Consider the following 17,593-nt stretch of genomic DNA (forward strand, 5'->3'; position numbering starts at 1 on the left):
CGGAGTAAAATCTAGAAGCGGAAGGCGATTGATAAGGTAGAAGATGAATCAGTAACCGTTGAAGTTGGCAATGAATGCAGACCCATTAATCTAGCAACTAACCCCAGGGGCTCTATTCCCACCTCCTTCATCACTAGTCACCGACGAAGCACAATTCCAATTGTTGCTTCCATTATTACTTGACTTGCTCCTTTCCCATCCACCTCAACCTAGAAATATATACCCGTAGAATAAAAAACCAGATTCGTTGAATAAGAATATATGGGTTTAGGATTCTGGATGAGATCAAATAAATGTTCATGCTGTTGAAAAACTCAAAGCTCAATACTATGCACTCAAAAATAGAGAATGAATCTTACTGAATTCAAAACAAACTGTTGGCTTAAATCAGCCTTACAAGAAGATTAAATCGAAACAAACAACCCAAGTTTAACACAACCTACAGATGTGGTATATGGTTAAGGAAATAGTCAAACCCTACTTGCATGTCCCCAAATAATAGAGATTATTAACTGAACTTTAAATGAAATAACTCTAAAATAATAAGTTGAAACCCTAACAGCTCCAACAATTCCTCCCTTAAACTGATTGCATACCATGCATTCAATTTACTTCTTGTACCACACACACACCAAGTAATTCACGCAGCCTCAAGAACACATCCAGCTTAAAAAAGAGATCCGAGTCAATTTGTTGCTGCTCTTGAGGAGAGCACTGTTCTGGAGGAGAATGCAGCCTGGCAGAGAATGTTGCTCCGGAGGACTACATTCAAGAGCCTGCAAAATAATAGCAAGAAAGCAGAAGAATGTAAAATCTGCCTACCAAAGCCTGCAAAATAACAACAATGCCTACTATGAAATCTCCCTGCAAGCATGCCTACCCACCTTCACCCTAAAAGTCCTGGTTTGAATCAACCTCGAAAATTGCCAACACACTACAATTTCACAAAACGTTGTCATTAAGCATGTCATTGCCGCAACTCCACAAACTAATCATTTATTTTAGTTGCTTATTACTATTAGAATATCCTTTAATCACAACAATATAGTAAATTTCAAATTGAAGATTGGGCACCTATATATTAACCAGGGACTAAAAGAAATGAATGAACACAAGAACTTCAACAAAAAACATGTACCATTTCTCTGTATGTATGTTCAGCCCAGTGCAAACGTTTCCAAGCTGTCCAGGTTAAACAAAAAATGAATAAGTACCATAATAAAGAAAAACTTTAACTGTAAAAAGCAAGAAATAATTTAATTCCTTGACTTGCATAAAATACTTTCTGAAACCAGGATTACAGAATTTTTTGCAACTATGTAAAAGATCTTCTTGAAGATTTAAGGTCTAGTAAAAGTTGTTGAGCCATGGAAAAATGACTAAACTGTGCTATTTTGGCTGTGGCATACAGATTTTATCATATGGAGATTGATGGTGCAAACTTACATGGGTGCAAGATTAATCTGATGCCATCTGATGCCAGAATGAATATCAACCCAGCTACAGATCTATCCCCAGCTAGCAGTGTCGCTGCAGAGATTTTTCAATAATTATCATAGTGTTAATAAAGGAACGATAAATACTTATAAACACATTACATTACACATACGAATACATATAACATAACAATTCCTCAATTTGAAAACTGTACTAGAGAGTAGAGACAGAGTAGCATAAAATTCATAATGAGTCGGTTCATTGATTGCAAAGATACCGTCACAGGAAAACATACTTGGTGTCTATGGTTCACGGCAAACCAGTAAGATTATTTAAACATAAATTTCTATTCTTATTGTATCTTGAATCACTCTAAAATACATGCAACATTTTGTTTAGAAATTTATAACTGAAATTGTGAGCATCTGAATTCACTATCACCATGACCATCGTATCTTGCAAGAGTATAAACGCTGAAATTATCTGGAAGCTACCATGCTTAAGGGAGTTTACTTTTACAGACAGTAGACAATTATATGCATGAATAATCCATGAAGTTTATCAACTATGTCCAATACCGTGTAAGGTAAAGGGAACCAGTAATATACGAAATTGCTTCCGGCAGACAAGCTCTGGCAGATTGCCAAATTTGCTTTATAGTTTGGTAGATATTAAGTTATGAACTCCATGACTGGAAGTCTGGAACCCAACATGAAGTTAGTGTAGTTGGATTCATCACTAGTTGAAATGCACTCATAAATGACTTTACCTTCCACCGAAAACAGTAAACAAGTTGGATTAACATCACAAATAACCCAATTGTGAAACATGATAATGTATACCTTGAATAGAATGATACGAATAAAGTGACTATAATATGATAATGTACGAAATCCAAGCAGTATTATAGGACTATTGTATGAGTACTCGACACGATGATGAAATGACACAACAGCAGCATGAAATGAGCAAATAGGCAGCCCTATTATGAAGGGGAGCCGTCTGTTGAAAACAAACTCAAGAATCCGAAACAGGACAGGGCATAAATTTTCGTAACTGCAACATCCATATTGAAAAAGTAGACATTTGTGTTGAATACATATCCTTGGAAACTTAATTCATATTGTTTAACCATAAATTATCAAACTTTTTGGATTTCAATTCCCCCTTTAGCCTCATTCTCTCCGACTTCAGAGTAAAAAAAAAAAGAACACTGGTCTAACCTTATTACAATACAGAGAGGCAATAATATCGGTTTATTGTAAAACTAACGACAGAGAGGCAATTCAGTTTATTGTAAAACTACTTCAATAATATCGGCCATGCAAGTAAGATTATAGTGTCATTTGCAAATAACTGGGGGAGTCCACTAATATTAGGCAAAATATCAAAACTAGAGTGCTCGAGACTCACCTTACTGTAAAAGATGAAGGCAAGAGAGCTCCAGAAAGTAATTTCTGCAGAAATTCAAATGAGAGAAGAGGAGGCATTGTCCATTCATGATTTGCAACTCATTTCGAGCCATGGGATCAGAAAGTCCTTAATTGTGGTCTTTCAGAGTGGCCAGTGGTGGATCCCCTATATTTCTGCCAGTCCTACAATTCTTCAAGCGTGCAAGTTCTGCTACCAGTGCCAACCAATATATCCTCTTGAGACATCCTACTGCTTGATTGAGTGGTTGTTTGGTTCAACTCTTGCACTTCTTGCTCATATATCAGACGGACTCCACACTCCTTCACCTTCAGACCCGGCCCTCTGGTTTCAAATAAGAACTCAAGCTGACTGCAACTGTTATGCCACCACTCTGTACCAAAGTATTTATCACGAGATACATAGAATAGCCACAGGTGATCTGATTTAACCTGGCAAAATTCTTCACTAAAGCGAAATGCAGGCTGTCTGCCATATACTTCCAATTCTCTTCCATTGAGCTTCAGGCAACATACAAGATGATGTGTTGCATTAAAAGTCTTGAATTCATCTGTATAAAGCTCATCCACTGGATGGTGCTCATGGAGTACAAAAACAGCACACAAAGCAAATCCCAAAAACTGACTGTTATTCCAATGCACAGGTAGAGATACACTTAATGAACACCCAACACTCTGATGGCTGAACCACTCAGGAATATTACTTCCAGGAATTACAATTTGAAAAGTTTCCCTCTTATTAGAGATTCCCTGTGCAAGAAGAGATAGGTTGTTAGCTGATTAATGTCTATAGGTATTTGAGCAGAAACACACACACACACTCGGAAAGGGAGTACCTGATACATGAATGTCCTCAGCATTTCAAATGCTATGTTATTGCATCCTTCATTGCCATTTAGATTGAAGCAATTGATGAAATTGAAATATGATCTATTTAATCTGTTCAAATTTGATGCATCAAACAAGTATTTCAGTGAAGTACAACCATCTGCCCTTAAATCTAGTCTACTATTTGATGGAAGGTCTGACAACTCTTTAAGTCTCTTACAATTCTCCAAGTTAAAGTTCTCAAGTTTAGAAAGCAATCGAATGCCTGCAGGAAAGTGAACAAAATTGTTTCCACTTAGATTCAAGGTCACCAAAGAGGGAAAGTAACCGAATTTGTTGGCAAATGCTCCTTCACCAAGATTGCAATTACTCAGGTTCAGATACGTTAAATTACACAGACCAGAAATAGGCAAGCGGAAACTCGTCGGCTCTGTATTCACTTTTTGAGATATAGGCAAGCCGAAACTCGTTGGCTCTGTATTCCCATTTTGAGATATAGGCAAGCAGAAACTCATTGGCTGTGTATTCACTTTTTGCACCAATCCAGAAGGCAAAAACTTATTTAAAGATCCCCTAACTACTTTGCATCGATGAAAGATTAAACCTCTCACATGTTTTATGCGATCAAGGGTAGATGACATTTCTATTGCATACCCACTCTTCACATCAGTTTCCTCAAAACAGTCCATCTCCTCCATATTTAACTGATGCTTGCCGAGTTTCAAGCATCCAGAAAGATTAAGATTTTCAACAGACTTCAATTTATTGACGGTGCTTGGAAGACAAACAAGTTTTCTGCAGTTGCTTACATTCAATGACACAAGGCCAGTCAGCTGTTCAATTGAAACAGGCAGTTCCTCAATGGCAGTCTCATCGAGACAAAGCACCAACAAACGTTCCATATTTCCAACAAACTCGGGAATCTTCTTAACTTTTGAGCAGTTAGAAAGAATTAATGTTTCAAGAGATTCCATTTCAATTCTACTTGGCAGACTCTCGAGACTTTTGCAGTCTTTAAGATTCAGGACAATAAGCTTTTTGAGAAATCCAAGGGATTGATGGATTCTTACCAAATGAGAACATCCTTCAAGATCTAAAGTCTCAAGATTCTGAACACCTGCGAGGTCGGGGCTCTCCACAATTTTTTTAGAATGGCAGAGTTTGATGAACTTCAACTTGTCAAAATTCTGCTCATAAAATCAAAACAGTGAGCCACCACACAGAACAGACAATTTGCTTCATAGAGATAAACAAGTAGACTATAACTAATAGCCATACCTTTGTTCCCTTCCATAGCTTTTTAATGTTGCTGTGGCACAAGTTAAGTTCAATAAGTTCATGTGCTTTAAATTTTTTTGGGAGAGATCTTAAGGGACACCCAGTCCATTCGAGGAGTCTCAAGGAATTAGAAAGGCAAGTGAGGCCTTTGGGAAGGTCCACATTACGAATATGGAGAAGACTAAGTTGAGACAACTTTGAAAAGGCTTCTGGCTTCCAATGAGCCACTTGTAATTTTGTCAACTCCATTACCATGCCTTGGATTGAATCTGTTCCCGGATAATGAAAAACAAGAATAATAACTTAAGTGCAGAATACAAAGAATACCAAGACCTAAGCAGATTACAAGCAAATCTGCCTTGTTTTTTTTTTTCTACAGAATAATTGAAGTGCAGAACACAAATAATAATATGCTCATTTTTTTCATTATCAAATTCTCACCTTGTTTCTCTCCAGCACATTGTTGATGTCTTCATGAGACCATAATCTACTACGTTTGCCTGGCTCTTGAGGAGACTGTTCACGAACAATTTCCCAGCCCAATTCTTGTAGCAAATCATGCATCCACAGTTCGTTGTTGGAGATAGTTATGACAGATCTATCAGCAAGAACACTCAAACCAATGACAGGGTTTAGCTGGCAATAGTTTAGTATTTGTGTCACACGATCCTTATCCTTCCCCTTGTAAAAGCAAGCGATATGTAGGAATATTTCTCTGTCTTTTTCATCCAGTCCATCAAAACTAATCCGAAGCACGTCAATAATGCGTTTATCTGGTGTGTTCTTTAGCCTATCTATTGCACTTTCCCATTCATCAGGGCTTCTACCAAATAGAAAAGAACCTAAAACCACGAGAGCCAACGGAAGCCCCTTAGCATACCCTATAATATCGTAGCACAGATGCAAATAATCTTTTGGTGGGGGAAGTTTCTTAAAAGCCTTCAAACTCAAAAGTTGAAGTGCTTCATCACAGTTTAAGCCGTTAGCCTTGTACGTAGCATCAACATCATGTGCCTTTAACAACTGAACATCTGTGGTGGTTATGATAATTCTAGTCCCTGGACCAAACCACTTGTGACTTCCAGCCAATTTCTCTAATTGTGTCAACTGATCCACATCATCAATCACAACAAGCACCTTTTTTCTACACAACCGCCTTTGTATCATAGCAGCTCCTGTGTATTCATCCTCTATATTTTTAATTTTTGCCATCAGGATTCTGGAAAGAAGTTTTTCTTGTAGAGAAACTATTCCATTGTTTTTAGACATTTCTCTAACATTGGAAAGAAAGCAGGATCGGTCAAAATCCTGACAAATTTGATCATGGATAGCTCGAGCAAGTGTTGTCTTACCTATGCCCCGCATGCCATGGATCCCTATAAAACGCACCCCACGAAGCTGTGGACGTATGTAATTGCTTAATAAATCATCAATGCGGGAACCCATTCCTATGAAGCCCTTGTCAACACTTGAAGATATATACACGGACTTCTTGAGTATATGATTAACAATTTCCTCAATTAGGTTTGTTGGATTTCTGAGAAAATTTTGATAAAATTGTGAGTTAGAAACTTAAGCGGCAAAAACAATATTAGCATTTGGCAAGATTAAGTAAATGCAAGATGGTAATCCAGTGAGTCTCTCAAATTGACTGGATGTTCATTGCTCTCCATTCGTATCCATCCCTCAATCAGAAAAATCAAAACCAATTTAAATAATAAAGAATAGTTCATTTTCAAAAGAAGAGATTATCCTGCTCTCAAAAGGATGGAATTGAATGTCTATATCTACTTTAGCAAGGAAACACATTAAGGTATGACTAGTATGGAGGAAGGAGACTTACCGATAATTGTTGAAATCCCAGCCAGAAAGATTGGCGACCTGTGTCAAAGCAGCTCTCCACGCATTTAGACTGTCCTCATTATTCTGCCCATAAACTTCTTCATGTTCCCTTACTTGCACATCTTCTTGGCGCTTGCTTTTGAGCTCAAAACTTCCCCTTTGGTGCCGCACAACAGAAGGAACCACGCCGTAGAAGACGGGGAGGACTTGTTGGCCCATTTCATTCATGCATTGAATAATCTTGACGAGTTCATCCAAGCACCATGACGAACAAGCATATCTGGGTGAGAGAATGACAATCGCAGATCGAGACTCCTCAATTGCAGCTAAAAGTTCAGGCCGTATGGATTTTCCTTTCTCAAGCTCTCGGTCATCCATAAAGGTGTGAATTCCTCTCTGATTCAGTGCAGCATACAGAAGACCGGTAAAACCCCCACGGGTATCTTCCCCCCTGAAACTTAGAAACACATCGTATTTCCATTGACGACAAGAAGAGGTTGACGCCATCGATCTCCTAATCGGAATTTCAGAATCAGAGTCGCCTGTTGTGTTGTTGACGGAAATACTCTGTTTATATCATAGCTTTGGTGATGCAGGTTGTAGTAATTGTACTCTTTTTTTTCTCATTATCGGATTCCACCTACGAGGCTACGATAAGAATTTGTGTTGATCCTTGGTCAGAGATGAGCTTTGACTGTCAGTTCTGGTTCATTTCCAAGTCTATTGGGTAAGATTTCCAATGACTTGTGAGATCAAGTCATCAAGTTAGATACTTGTAAATAGGGGCATAGGGTGTACTAGTATTTAGGGTGAGGTTAATGTGGATGTTAGAGATCAACGTCTTCTAGATTAAAAGATTCTCAGATTTTAATGTGGATGCAGGTGTGATTCATATTGAGTCCAGTTGCAAGACATGAGCACATGCAAGGCTTAATTTTGTTGTTTTGCTTCATTCATTCAACAAGGTTTTAGGTAGCAATAGAACCGCATTGCCTTCTGTTCCGCTTTTACATTTATGCTTCTGACATGTAGCTGACAAATAGCTGACATTTTCTCCAATACCTACCTATATATAAGTTCATAACAAGAAAAGTAATGCTACACTAAATAGTGGGCGGTCCTGAAAGTGACTGAAGAGTGGTACCATCATTGTGAGAGAGCTGCTGTATGCGGGCAGTTGTGTCTAAGAGTTTCTTGGGTTGCATTTGCAACAACTCCCTCCCACAAGCCCTCTATAATAGACATTCAGTTGCTACCATTTTAAATTAATGGCCAGGTTTAGTATAGCTTCTACCAGCCGTATGGCCCGTTGCTTCTCCTGCTGCTTCAATCTACTTGCAATGGATTCAGGATCAAGCCCTTGTGTAATTTGTACTTCGCTTTGCTCAGCCCGAACCTCTTGTAGCAGTGCATCAACCTCTCTTACAAAGTCTACCCTCAGTAGAGCGTCATCTACTTCAAGCGGTGGCCGAAGAGGTCCCTCATGCTGATGGAGAAAAAGGATTATCAAATAAGAAAACAATAAACACTGTCAGTAAGAATGATAAAAATAATAACAGATAATAATAAAAATTACAGAAATTTGTTGACAACATCATCAATCTGAGAATCGTAAAATTTTATGTGGCATGATTAGAAACGCCACATGCGAGATTGTTCACTTGCAATCTGAAGTGTAAACTGTTTGTCCATTAGTTTTCTGCCAAAATTTTCTAATAAGTAATACCAAATTCAGTATTGTCTCATTCCTTTCCCTTCCCTAGAAAGAATGATATCATGAATTTGACATTTGGACGCACCATGTAAAGATAGATAAGACTTAATCAACTGATGTTCTTTAGATCTGCTTAAAAAACCAACAAAATGCAACCCCCACCATTTTGATATAGATATAAGAATAACCCAAGAAAATTACCTTTACGAGCTAGGATTTCGTAACGATTCAATACTGAAACCCAAGGGCAGAAATTCAAAGCTGTATAAAAGTAGTGATCTGAAACCAACTTGATTATAAGCCTGGAATCAGCAAAATTACAGCATACCTTATCAATGTCAAATCCTTCTGGAACTAAAATGCTAAATGGATCCTCGCGTGGAAATGTATCAATCATGCGCTTTTTACATTCCTTCTGCCACCCTTCATCATCAAAACCATCATGCATATTTAAAAGATCATTGAGAAGTCGCATGGCAGGTGAGGCCTCCTGTTTCAAAATCTCAGCCTGAAATGTTGCTAAATATTAGAAAGGGTATAAAGGCTAATCTAAATTGATTCTGCAAGATGTTCAGGCTGAAACTAACTATTAAATATGTAATCACAACAGCTTAAACTTCCAACTGCTGGTTCCAAATTGGTGAAATCATTATGTGCAAGGTTAGAACTAGGAACAGAGCAACTCATACCTCAATCCTTCTGTATAGCAAGTCAAGACTTCTAATAACATCCTTTTCATCCTGTCAGAATGTCACCAATGGCCAAAATCATTATTCCGGAGAGAAAGAGTACTGGCTAATTGACTTCTAATATCAGAATCCTACAGATCTCCAACTAAGCAAAGATTGCTAGTTTATTGACTTATAGCTAGGTTATAAAAGAAGCAAATTCTTTCAAAGCCCTTTCAAGTACCTTTGTAAAAGGAAAATATAGAATTCAGTTGACCAAAGTTCTTATCATTGCATATTCCTGATACTTAAGAATATAGTATCACATATGCTACCAAAGATAAACGTTGCTATGACCTGTGTCTTAACATTAGATTCATTAAGTGGGGAAACTTAAAGCCATCTCACCACCAACTTACATCCCGTCGAGCGAGGTCAAGGCGATTCCATATGACCATCAAAACAAGTTCAGTCAGTTCCCCTTTCTCACCAGCTTCCTCAATTTTCTGCATACATATAATAAACATCAATGAACTCAGACTCACAAGGAACTGAAGATGGTATGTCCTCATAAAGACTAAGCCAGTAGCCAATTACTGCACACTGGATTCCTGAGTTACCTCTTCCACTTCTTCAGCCGCTCTAATAAAGCTGGAAATCAATTTCCGAGCTTTCCGAACATCTTCTTCTGGATAATCCTTCAATCTCATGCCAATCTCACGGTACTCTTCAATCTTTCTCTCCTCCTCTTCGTCCTCCTCTTGACGTCTTCGATGAAACTCCTTAGTTTTCTCCCTTTGTTGTGATTGCCATTCCTGATTCAGAAAAAAAACTTTACTTCCAGTCCCAGCTTCCAAAAGTAGAATTAATTTCTGTGGATGGCAATTCACTTACATCATCGTAGTACTCTTTCGGAAGACCTTCTAATAGTGGCTCTTCCTTTTTCATGCTCCTCCTCAAGACTGCCATTACAGGACCCAGAAAGCATACTTCAGGAAAAATCAAACGAATTCTAAAACCAAGAGATATTGAGTACTAAAACGTTATAAGGTATATGTACCTGTGCCAGGTGCATATGTGGGTCTTAAAGGCGAGAACCAAAGACTTGGATAGGTTGAAGACGATGGAAAAAGTGAAAATGGAATTGATGTGCTAGTAAGCGGGAACACCCTCGCCTCCATTTCTGTTGTGTTGTATCACTCAGGCTAGAGTTTATATGAAAATACACATAAACTTTAGCTACTTATTCGCTTTACCATATCTACAAACAAGAAAAGAAGCAAAAGTGTTGTTAAACTAAACACTAGATAATGCCAGCCACATCACTTAAACTACACAAACTGAAGAAAAGAAACTACTAGTAAACTAGTAATCGACTGACCAACAAACCACATAAGCATCAATCAAGACAGAACCCCAAACATGTTCGACATCAAAACAGAACTTGCAACTAAGTTGGGCTATTGGTTTCAAATTGAAAATCAAGTCCCAGACCAGAAGCAACAGTAAAGCTTGGACCTTTACCATAACAAACAAATCAAGACGCAAACTTTGAAAGTAATTGGAGGAAGCAAAAAGGGTACCTTCAATTCTACCAAGTTTCTGAGAGACTCAGAGTCTGAGACCGCTGCTGCTGCTGCTGCTCACAGAAGAGGAAACGGAAAGGATAAAAAGGACCTTCTTGAATGTAAATTTCAAACAAGTGGAAGGACAATTTCGGTACTTTGGAAAATTTCACTAACTCTTCCGCGCCTTGTTTGTTAAACCCTCAAAAGCTCACATCTTTAATCGGTTCTTCTTCTCTTGTTGTTCATCAGCTGAATCTCTTTCAGTCTCTGATCCCATATTATATTGTAAGTTTGTGTTTAAATTATTGTTCAATTTTGTTATTTTGGGTTTTGTATTGGGTACAAATTGGGGTTTATTTTAGGGTTTATCTGGGGTTTAGCTGGGTTGAATTATTAGTTAACCAAAGTGGAATGTAGGTGTTTTTCAATCTCTGATTAGTTTGTTTGCTTGATTTTCTGGGTTTAGTGGATTCCTTGTCCATTGCTCTCTACATTTGCTTTTCTGTTAATGAATTCCTTATTCAGATCCCTATATAAGAAAAGAAGAGAAAAGAAAGAAAGAGTATAGGGTGTTTTTAAATGAAAGTATTGCATTAAATGTGGCTAAGTGGAGGGGCAGGGCTGATTTGGGGTGTTACCAAGGGAGTTTAATCTAAGAAGGGCTTCAAGAGGTTAGGTTGTAAAAGAGGAGAATGTTAAGGTTTTGGTTTGAAGGATTGTTTGAATTAGGGTATTCTGGGATGGGTTTCATGTAAAGTTTTGGTCTTGATTTCAGAATGTTTATGATGTTGGAGGTGCTTTTGAAGTCTATATCTTATCTTCTGAAAAAAAAAAAAAAACGAAAAGAAAAAACCTTTCAGCCACAGAGCATTGAGTTTAATTTGACTGTTTCTCCAGCTTCACCTTCTTTACTCCCAAATAGTGAAAGCATTGCAATAGACATAAGTTACATAGTATGTGAAGATAGGCTATGTAATTGCTGATTGCGTATTGACAGTTGTTTACTTTGTTCCCCTAACTCTTCTTGTAAAAAAAAAATATATGTCAATTTTTTAACGGTTCATCAACATCTTATCTGGTGCAGTGTCAAGCACAGCACACTTAATGAGCCTCTTATCCAATACAATACAATTCAATAAGGTGCACTCTGCAGTATTATGTAGAATACTGTCCAACCTACCAAACTAGGACCCTGTGTTTTCTTGGTGGCTATGAAGTTTGTAAGTTTCTTTCTCAATATTTTATTTGCATAAGCATTAATCTTGTGTGTGTGTGTGTGTGTGTGTGTATTCTAATACGTGTTGCGTTGGATTGCTTTTATTTTGTTTTGATATTCTGTTACTATATCTTTTTTGCAGACATGTTTGAGGAAAGGTGGTGGTTACCATTTCCCACCTTGTCACATACTCGATATATGTGGTTTTAGGATTTTATTGGATTGCCCATTAGACCTTTCAGCTCTCACAATCTTCTCTCCTATTCCTTCTGCTTCAAAAGCTAGTTCTGTAGATAAACCGAATCCCAAATGCTCAAATCGTAGTGGTCCTTTAGATTTGGAAGAACCCTTGGTTCGAAAGAGACAAAAGGTTGAAAGGCCCCTTGATGCCGATGATTTAATATATGCAGAGCCCTGGTACAAAACTGTCAGGAACTTGCACCTATGGAATACCTCTTTTATTGATGTGGTATTGATATCAAGTCCGATGGGTATGCTAGGGTTACCATTTCTTTCTCGAATAAAGGGTTTCTCTGCTAAGGTATGGTGTAACATTGTAAGACATAGAGTCATACTCTTTATTTGGTGTATTAGTGAATTAGTTCTTAACTTCAAATTTAGCTTCTCCAAGGATTTCAATCTGATATGCTTAGTTTTGCTGTTTTTAAAATGCTCAGATATACGTGACTGAAGCCGCAGCAAGACTTGGACAGCTTATGATGGAGGATCTTGTTTCAATGCACATGGAAATCAGGCAGCTTTTTGGACCTGAAGAGTCATGTATTCCTCAGTGGATGAAGTGGGAAGAGCTTAAGCTTCTACCATCTTCCTTGAGAGATGTAGCTTTAGGCAAAGATGGAGGAGAGATGGGTAGTTGGATGCCCTTATACAGGTACTTAATGTTGCACCACATAATCTTGTTTGTTTTATGAGTACTTCTTGGTTGGGCAAGCTGTTGGACATGTTTATGTCCTCATTATGACTTTCTGTGATGGACTTGATATTTACATGGTCTTGCTATTGTTCATATTCCACTGGTGGTACATTAATTACAATTTCCCAGTTCGGAAACAATGGATTTGGCTTAGGACTCATAATCTTAACGAGATTATATTTCTTTTTTCTTTCTATATTCATTTTGCTTCTACCACTTCCAATTCTGGGGCATGAAGTATAATATAATACGGGAAAACAAGAGCAATGCACCCCGAACTATTGACCAGATTTTTTTTTTGGGGTATGAACAGAAAAACATTAAGACTTCCATATTTTTGTGCCTCTCGAAGTTTTGAAAATATCTAACTGTTTCGCCCATCCATCTATAAGAAGTCTGTTAAACTTTAACTTGTGTCATGCACATGATTCTGATTTTTAGCATTGTTTTCCATCTCTTCCCCTGTTTCCTGCGTTTTCATTTCTTCCTTTTCTCTCTTTTTGAATGGATGAACGCACCCTCACAGGCCCTTCAATCCGTAAGTTTAAGATTTGGGCCCCAAAATGTAACTCAGTCAATAGTTCAGGTGGCTTTGCTAAAGTTTTCCGTAAAACCAATATAACTTAGATTGGTGTATGGGATAAACAGCTTGGAATTGCTGCTTAAGCTTTTCACTCCAATACTTTTGGTCCTCATTTAATTTCTGAAATTCCTAGATAGCAAGTTTCTCTATTTGAAAATGATAATAAAGAGTACTTCTCAGTGCAGCAGATGTGAAGGATTGCATGCAGAAGGCTCAGAGACTTAAATATGCAGAGGAAACCTGCTACAACAGTACATTGATTATAAAGGCATTCAGTTCGGGTTTGGAAATAGGCGCTTGTAATTGGACAATAAATGGTCCAAAAGGAGGAATTGCATTCATATCTAGTTCCATCTTCGGTTCTGCTCATGCAATGAATTTTGATTATATTGCTCTTCAAGGGAATGATACTGTAATATATTCGGATTTTTCTTCCTTGGATGCTACAGAAGATATTGAGAATGATCACAGTAACTTCGTTCCAACTACACATGATTTTTCATCTCTCAGGTATGATGGTTTAATTAGTGTGGATCATTTTTTTTTTTCTAATCCTATGATTTTCCCTTTGTTCTTAATTGGAATAAAGATTTTAGTTTTTCTCATGTCATAATGAAAAGCTGAAAATCAGAGCTTTCCACTTTTGGAATTGATGTGTAGAAATGAAGAAAATGATGAACAAGAGTTGGCCAAGTCGGTACTTCATGTTGATGATAATCTGGAGGAAAATCAGAAACTAGCTTTTTTGTCCTCCCATGTCATTGATTCTGTAAAAGCTGGGGGTTCGGTCCTTATTCCAGTTGGTCGACTTGGAATTGTTCTGCAGCTGTTAGAACAAATATCAACTTCACTGGATGTTTCGGATTTGAAGGTAGATAATATATCTTATAAGTTTTAAATATTTTTTAAAATTGTTTCTATTCAATTGGGCCTGATTGGGGAATGTGGATTTACTTTATTTTAGTTCTTAGTGTTTCCACACCCCTTCTAGACTCCCCAAAAAAATCAGGGACTTAATATAATGCGGCATTTTAAAATTCTCTTTCCTGTTACAGGTTCCTATTTATATTATTTCTTCTGTAGGTGAAGAATTATTGGCTTTCACCAACATTATACCTGAATGGCTATGCAAACAGCGGCAAGAAAAGGTACAAGTATATGGCTTATTGTTCTTTCTACTTTGTTTGGAGTTTTCATTTTTAATTGCCAACTTGAGGCATTGCAATCATTCTTTGCATTGGTCCTACAGCTGTTTTCTGGTCAGCCATTGTTTGGACATGTCGAGCTGATAAATGAGGGGAAGCTTCATGTGTTTCCAGCCATCCATTCACCTAAATTATTGTGAGTTCTGTATTTTTTCCTTTCTCATTTTAAGATATTTCTTCTTGGTGATTAGTGTACTGTTCAGAACCTGCTTGTTTACTATCTTAGTTTTAATGGGATTGTTTTTGGTACTTGAGGGTTTGGTACTTGAGGGCATTGAGTCACTGACAGCGCAAAAGTCTTATTGATTTACATTTGGTCCGAGATGTTTGTATTTCTAAGTCTGGTTGTTTAAATTTGTGTTTTGTACAAAGAAGAGAATAAAAAAAGAAAAGAAAGAATGAAAAAAAGGAGGATATTACTAAAACTGCATGTTTTCTTTTATGAGCCAACTTTGACTTAAAACCTTACCTGTGTTATGGACAAAGATTTTGGAGGAAAAAGGAGTTATTGTCACTCTTGTGTTTTCTTTTTCATTTTCATCAATGACCAAAAGATGGAAAGTTAGGGAGAGTAATTATCTTCTATTCTTTTCTTTTCTTCGTTGGTACCAGACATGGGGAATTTGTCTGCTTCTCACAGCCCAAAGGTTGTTGCTCACTTAGTATGAGATTTGAAATGATTAGAAGGGGACAGAAAAATGAGAGGAAGCGGTATGTTTTATTGTGCCATAGATATTATTTGGAAGTTAATTCATATTGAAAAAAGAAAACGAAAAAGGCATACTTGTATATTGTGAGAAAGATGCACAATTAAATGGCATTTAGTGGTAATTTTGGGTTTTTAAGCAAGTTGTGTTGGGGTTATTTCATCTATGTTCTCCCCAGAAATTGACCCTTGTGACAGAATGAATTGGCAGGAGCCATGCATAGTTTTCTCTCCTCACTGGAGTCTGCGGCTTGGTCCTGCTGTTCATTTCCTGCAGCGCTGGTGTGGGGATCAGAACTCTCTGCTCATTCTTGAGGTACTAATATATACTTCCACTGGATTTTGAAGTGCACATGTGCATTTAAATAGTTCAAAGAAATCGTCAGAAGCATTTCACCTTGTGTCTGTATTTGTAGAATGAATTGGATGTTGAGCTGGCTCTCTTGCCTTTCAAGCCAATGGCAATGAAGGTTCTTCAGTGCTCATTTCTTTCTGGGATAAGGTAGGATGTATCTTCCTTTCTGACACTGACAAATCATTTTGCTTGATACATAATAATCTAATGTGACAATCCTTGACAAAACACCACTATAAGCACCAAGCCACATGCTTTAGACGGACACAACTTGGTTTCACTGAAGATTTGCATGTTGTATTGAATTTTCCAACACATTTTTAGAGTTCAAACAAATTGGAAATTGAGTTTTAATATCAACAGATACTTTTTGGTGGCCTTCCAGCTCCAAATTTGTGGTATTTGTGAGAGCTGTTGGCATGTTTGAAAATGGGTACCTTGGCTTTGGTGGTATTTTTCTGTCTTTTTCCAGCCAGAAGGCATATGAGTTGTCATCTTTTTGTTTCCATCTTGAATGTGCTTTTGTATAGAAGTTATCTGGTTTATAACATCTTCTGACTTAGCATAAAAGATTACAAGTTAGTAAACAACTACTTTGAGACTTGCAACTTGTGGTTTCCACTTCAGAACTCTATCGGAACCTTGATCTCCTTTTTGTAGGTTGCAGAAAGTTCAACCATTGCTGAACATATTGCAACCAAAAGTTCTCCTGGTAGTTCCCTTTTCCTTCTCTTGATGCGCTTTTCTTGATTTATAAGATTAGTTTTTTTTTTTTTTGGGCAAATGATGTATTGATGTATAAGATTTTGACTATTTAATAAGTCTTCTATTTTCTGCTCAAATAGTTCCCCAAGGATTTGAAGCTGATTAACTCTTCAAAATCAACTGCATTCTCAATCTTCCAGTACTGCCCTGATGAAACATTATGTATCCCAAGCTTGAAGGACAAGTCAGAACTAGAGATTGCAACAGACTTGGCTTTCCACTTTGATTGGAGAAATTTGAAACAGGGAAATATTAGTATGACAAGGTTGAAGGGAGAGCTTTTCAGAGAGCATGGCAAACAACGGTTGATACCTGGATATGTGCAGGAGTCCTCAGAGATCAGACAACTGGTACACTGGGGTTCACCTGATTTGGATAGGCTAATGACAGTATTGTCAGGCAGGGGCATCAAGGGTACTCTCCGAAAAGCAAGTAGAGGTTCTGAATCAGAAAATGTTGCTTCTGCAGTTCTTGTAAATGATCCTAGCCAAGCACTTATAGAAGTCAAAGAAACTAGCACAGTTATTACTGCTACTAGTGAAAATTTAGCTTCCATAATTTTTGAATCTATAGGAAGTGTTCTAGATGGCATTTAGATGAAGGGAATTTCTCTTTGTTTCATACAATTCTTTATTAGACTGCACAGCTTACTCTTTTCCCTTCTGTGCATAGTTTACTGTACACAGGAGAGGCATTGGCATTGCCAATGTCTCAAAGATCAATTCATATACCAAACCGATTTATCAAAGCACACCATAAAGGACCAAATATTATCTTCTCATGGAGTAATGGGTGTGCCTTACCAATTATATTCAAAGTTGACAATCTTGAAGGAGAGCTGCCAGACATTCACAAATTCTACTTTTTGTTTTTTTTTTGTGTCAAATTCACAATTTCTACTAGTACTGCCATTTGGTTTGATGGTTACCAAATCAGTCGAATACCAACTCAATATTTTAAGTTCGCTACTGACTTGGTTACCATTCTTCTAGTTGAAATGAATTGGTCGGTTCAATATTATGAGATCAACCACGTTTTTAGAGAGAAAAGTTATGTGACTGATA

At 37.4% G+C, this 17,593-nt stretch overlaps 4 protein-coding genes across 6 annotated transcripts; 1 reads left to right on the forward strand and 3 right to left on the reverse strand.

Moving 5' to 3' along the window:
* Nucleotides 1-345: 345 nt before the first annotated feature.
* On the reverse strand, nucleotides 346-5,222 carry LOC112189184 (disease resistance-like protein DSC1). The gene is made up of 7 exons (XM_040512839.1): nucleotides 4,974-5,222; nucleotides 3,704-4,882; nucleotides 2,851-3,617; nucleotides 1,447-1,530; nucleotides 1,139-1,182; nucleotides 885-934; nucleotides 346-776 (listed from the first exon to the last, which is right to left on the reverse strand). The coding sequence occupies exons 1-3, from the start codon at nucleotides 5,220-5,222 to the stop codon at nucleotides 3,033-3,035; spliced, it is 2,013 nt and encodes a 670-aa protein (XP_040368773.1). The 3' UTR covers nucleotides 346-776; nucleotides 885-934; nucleotides 1,139-1,182; nucleotides 1,447-1,530; nucleotides 2,851-3,032.
* Nucleotides 5,079-7,598, reverse strand: LOC121051025 (disease resistance protein RPV1-like). The gene is made up of 3 exons (XM_040512838.1): nucleotides 6,817-7,598; nucleotides 5,415-6,510; nucleotides 5,079-5,242 (listed from the first exon to the last, which is right to left on the reverse strand). The coding sequence occupies exons 1-3, from the start codon at nucleotides 7,320-7,322 to the stop codon at nucleotides 5,222-5,224; spliced, it is 1,623 nt and encodes a 540-aa protein (XP_040368772.1). The 5' UTR covers nucleotides 7,323-7,598; the 3' UTR covers nucleotides 5,079-5,221.
* Nucleotides 7,599-7,737: 139 nt separating this feature from the next.
* On the reverse strand, nucleotides 7,738-10,941 carry LOC112189206 (protein PALE CRESS, chloroplastic). Of its 3 annotated transcripts, none has more exons than XM_024328486.2 (8): nucleotides 10,781-10,941; nucleotides 10,258-10,458; nucleotides 10,092-10,159; nucleotides 9,818-10,012; nucleotides 9,617-9,703; nucleotides 9,219-9,269; nucleotides 8,858-9,037; nucleotides 7,738-8,301 (listed from the first exon to the last, which is right to left on the reverse strand). In XM_024328486.2, exons 2-8 carry the CDS (start codon nucleotides 10,376-10,378, stop codon nucleotides 8,068-8,070), a joined length of 936 nt encoding a protein of 311 aa, XP_024184254.1. In that variant the 5' UTR covers nucleotides 10,379-10,458; nucleotides 10,781-10,941; the 3' UTR covers nucleotides 7,738-8,067. The 3 variants fall into 3 exon arrangements, with proteins under 3 accessions (XP_024184254.1, XP_040368775.1, XP_040368774.1); XM_040512841.1 differs by having other exon boundaries at nucleotides 9,219-9,260; nucleotides 10,092-10,186; XM_040512840.1 differs by having other exon boundaries at nucleotides 10,092-10,186.
* LOC112189197 (integrator complex subunit 9) lies at nucleotides 10,898-17,155 on the forward strand. Its single transcript, XM_024328475.2, has 13 exons — nucleotides 10,898-10,916; nucleotides 11,015-11,050; nucleotides 11,850-11,985; nucleotides 12,124-12,522; nucleotides 12,659-12,873; nucleotides 13,679-14,008; nucleotides 14,159-14,369; nucleotides 14,554-14,646; nucleotides 14,748-14,839; nucleotides 15,608-15,725; nucleotides 15,826-15,911; nucleotides 16,425-16,476; nucleotides 16,610-17,155. The coding sequence occupies exons 3-13, from the start codon at nucleotides 11,977-11,979 to the stop codon at nucleotides 17,123-17,125; spliced, it is 2,121 nt and encodes a 706-aa protein (XP_024184243.1). The 5' UTR covers nucleotides 10,898-10,916; nucleotides 11,015-11,050; nucleotides 11,850-11,976; the 3' UTR covers nucleotides 17,126-17,155.
* Nucleotides 17,156-17,593: the final 438 nt, after the last annotated feature.

The sequence above is a fragment of the Rosa chinensis genome, chromosome 1 (assembly GCF_002994745.2).
Source record: "Rosa chinensis cultivar Old Blush chromosome 1, RchiOBHm-V2, whole genome shotgun sequence".
Classification (NCBI taxonomy): domain Eukaryota; kingdom Viridiplantae; phylum Streptophyta; class Magnoliopsida; order Rosales; family Rosaceae; genus Rosa; species Rosa chinensis.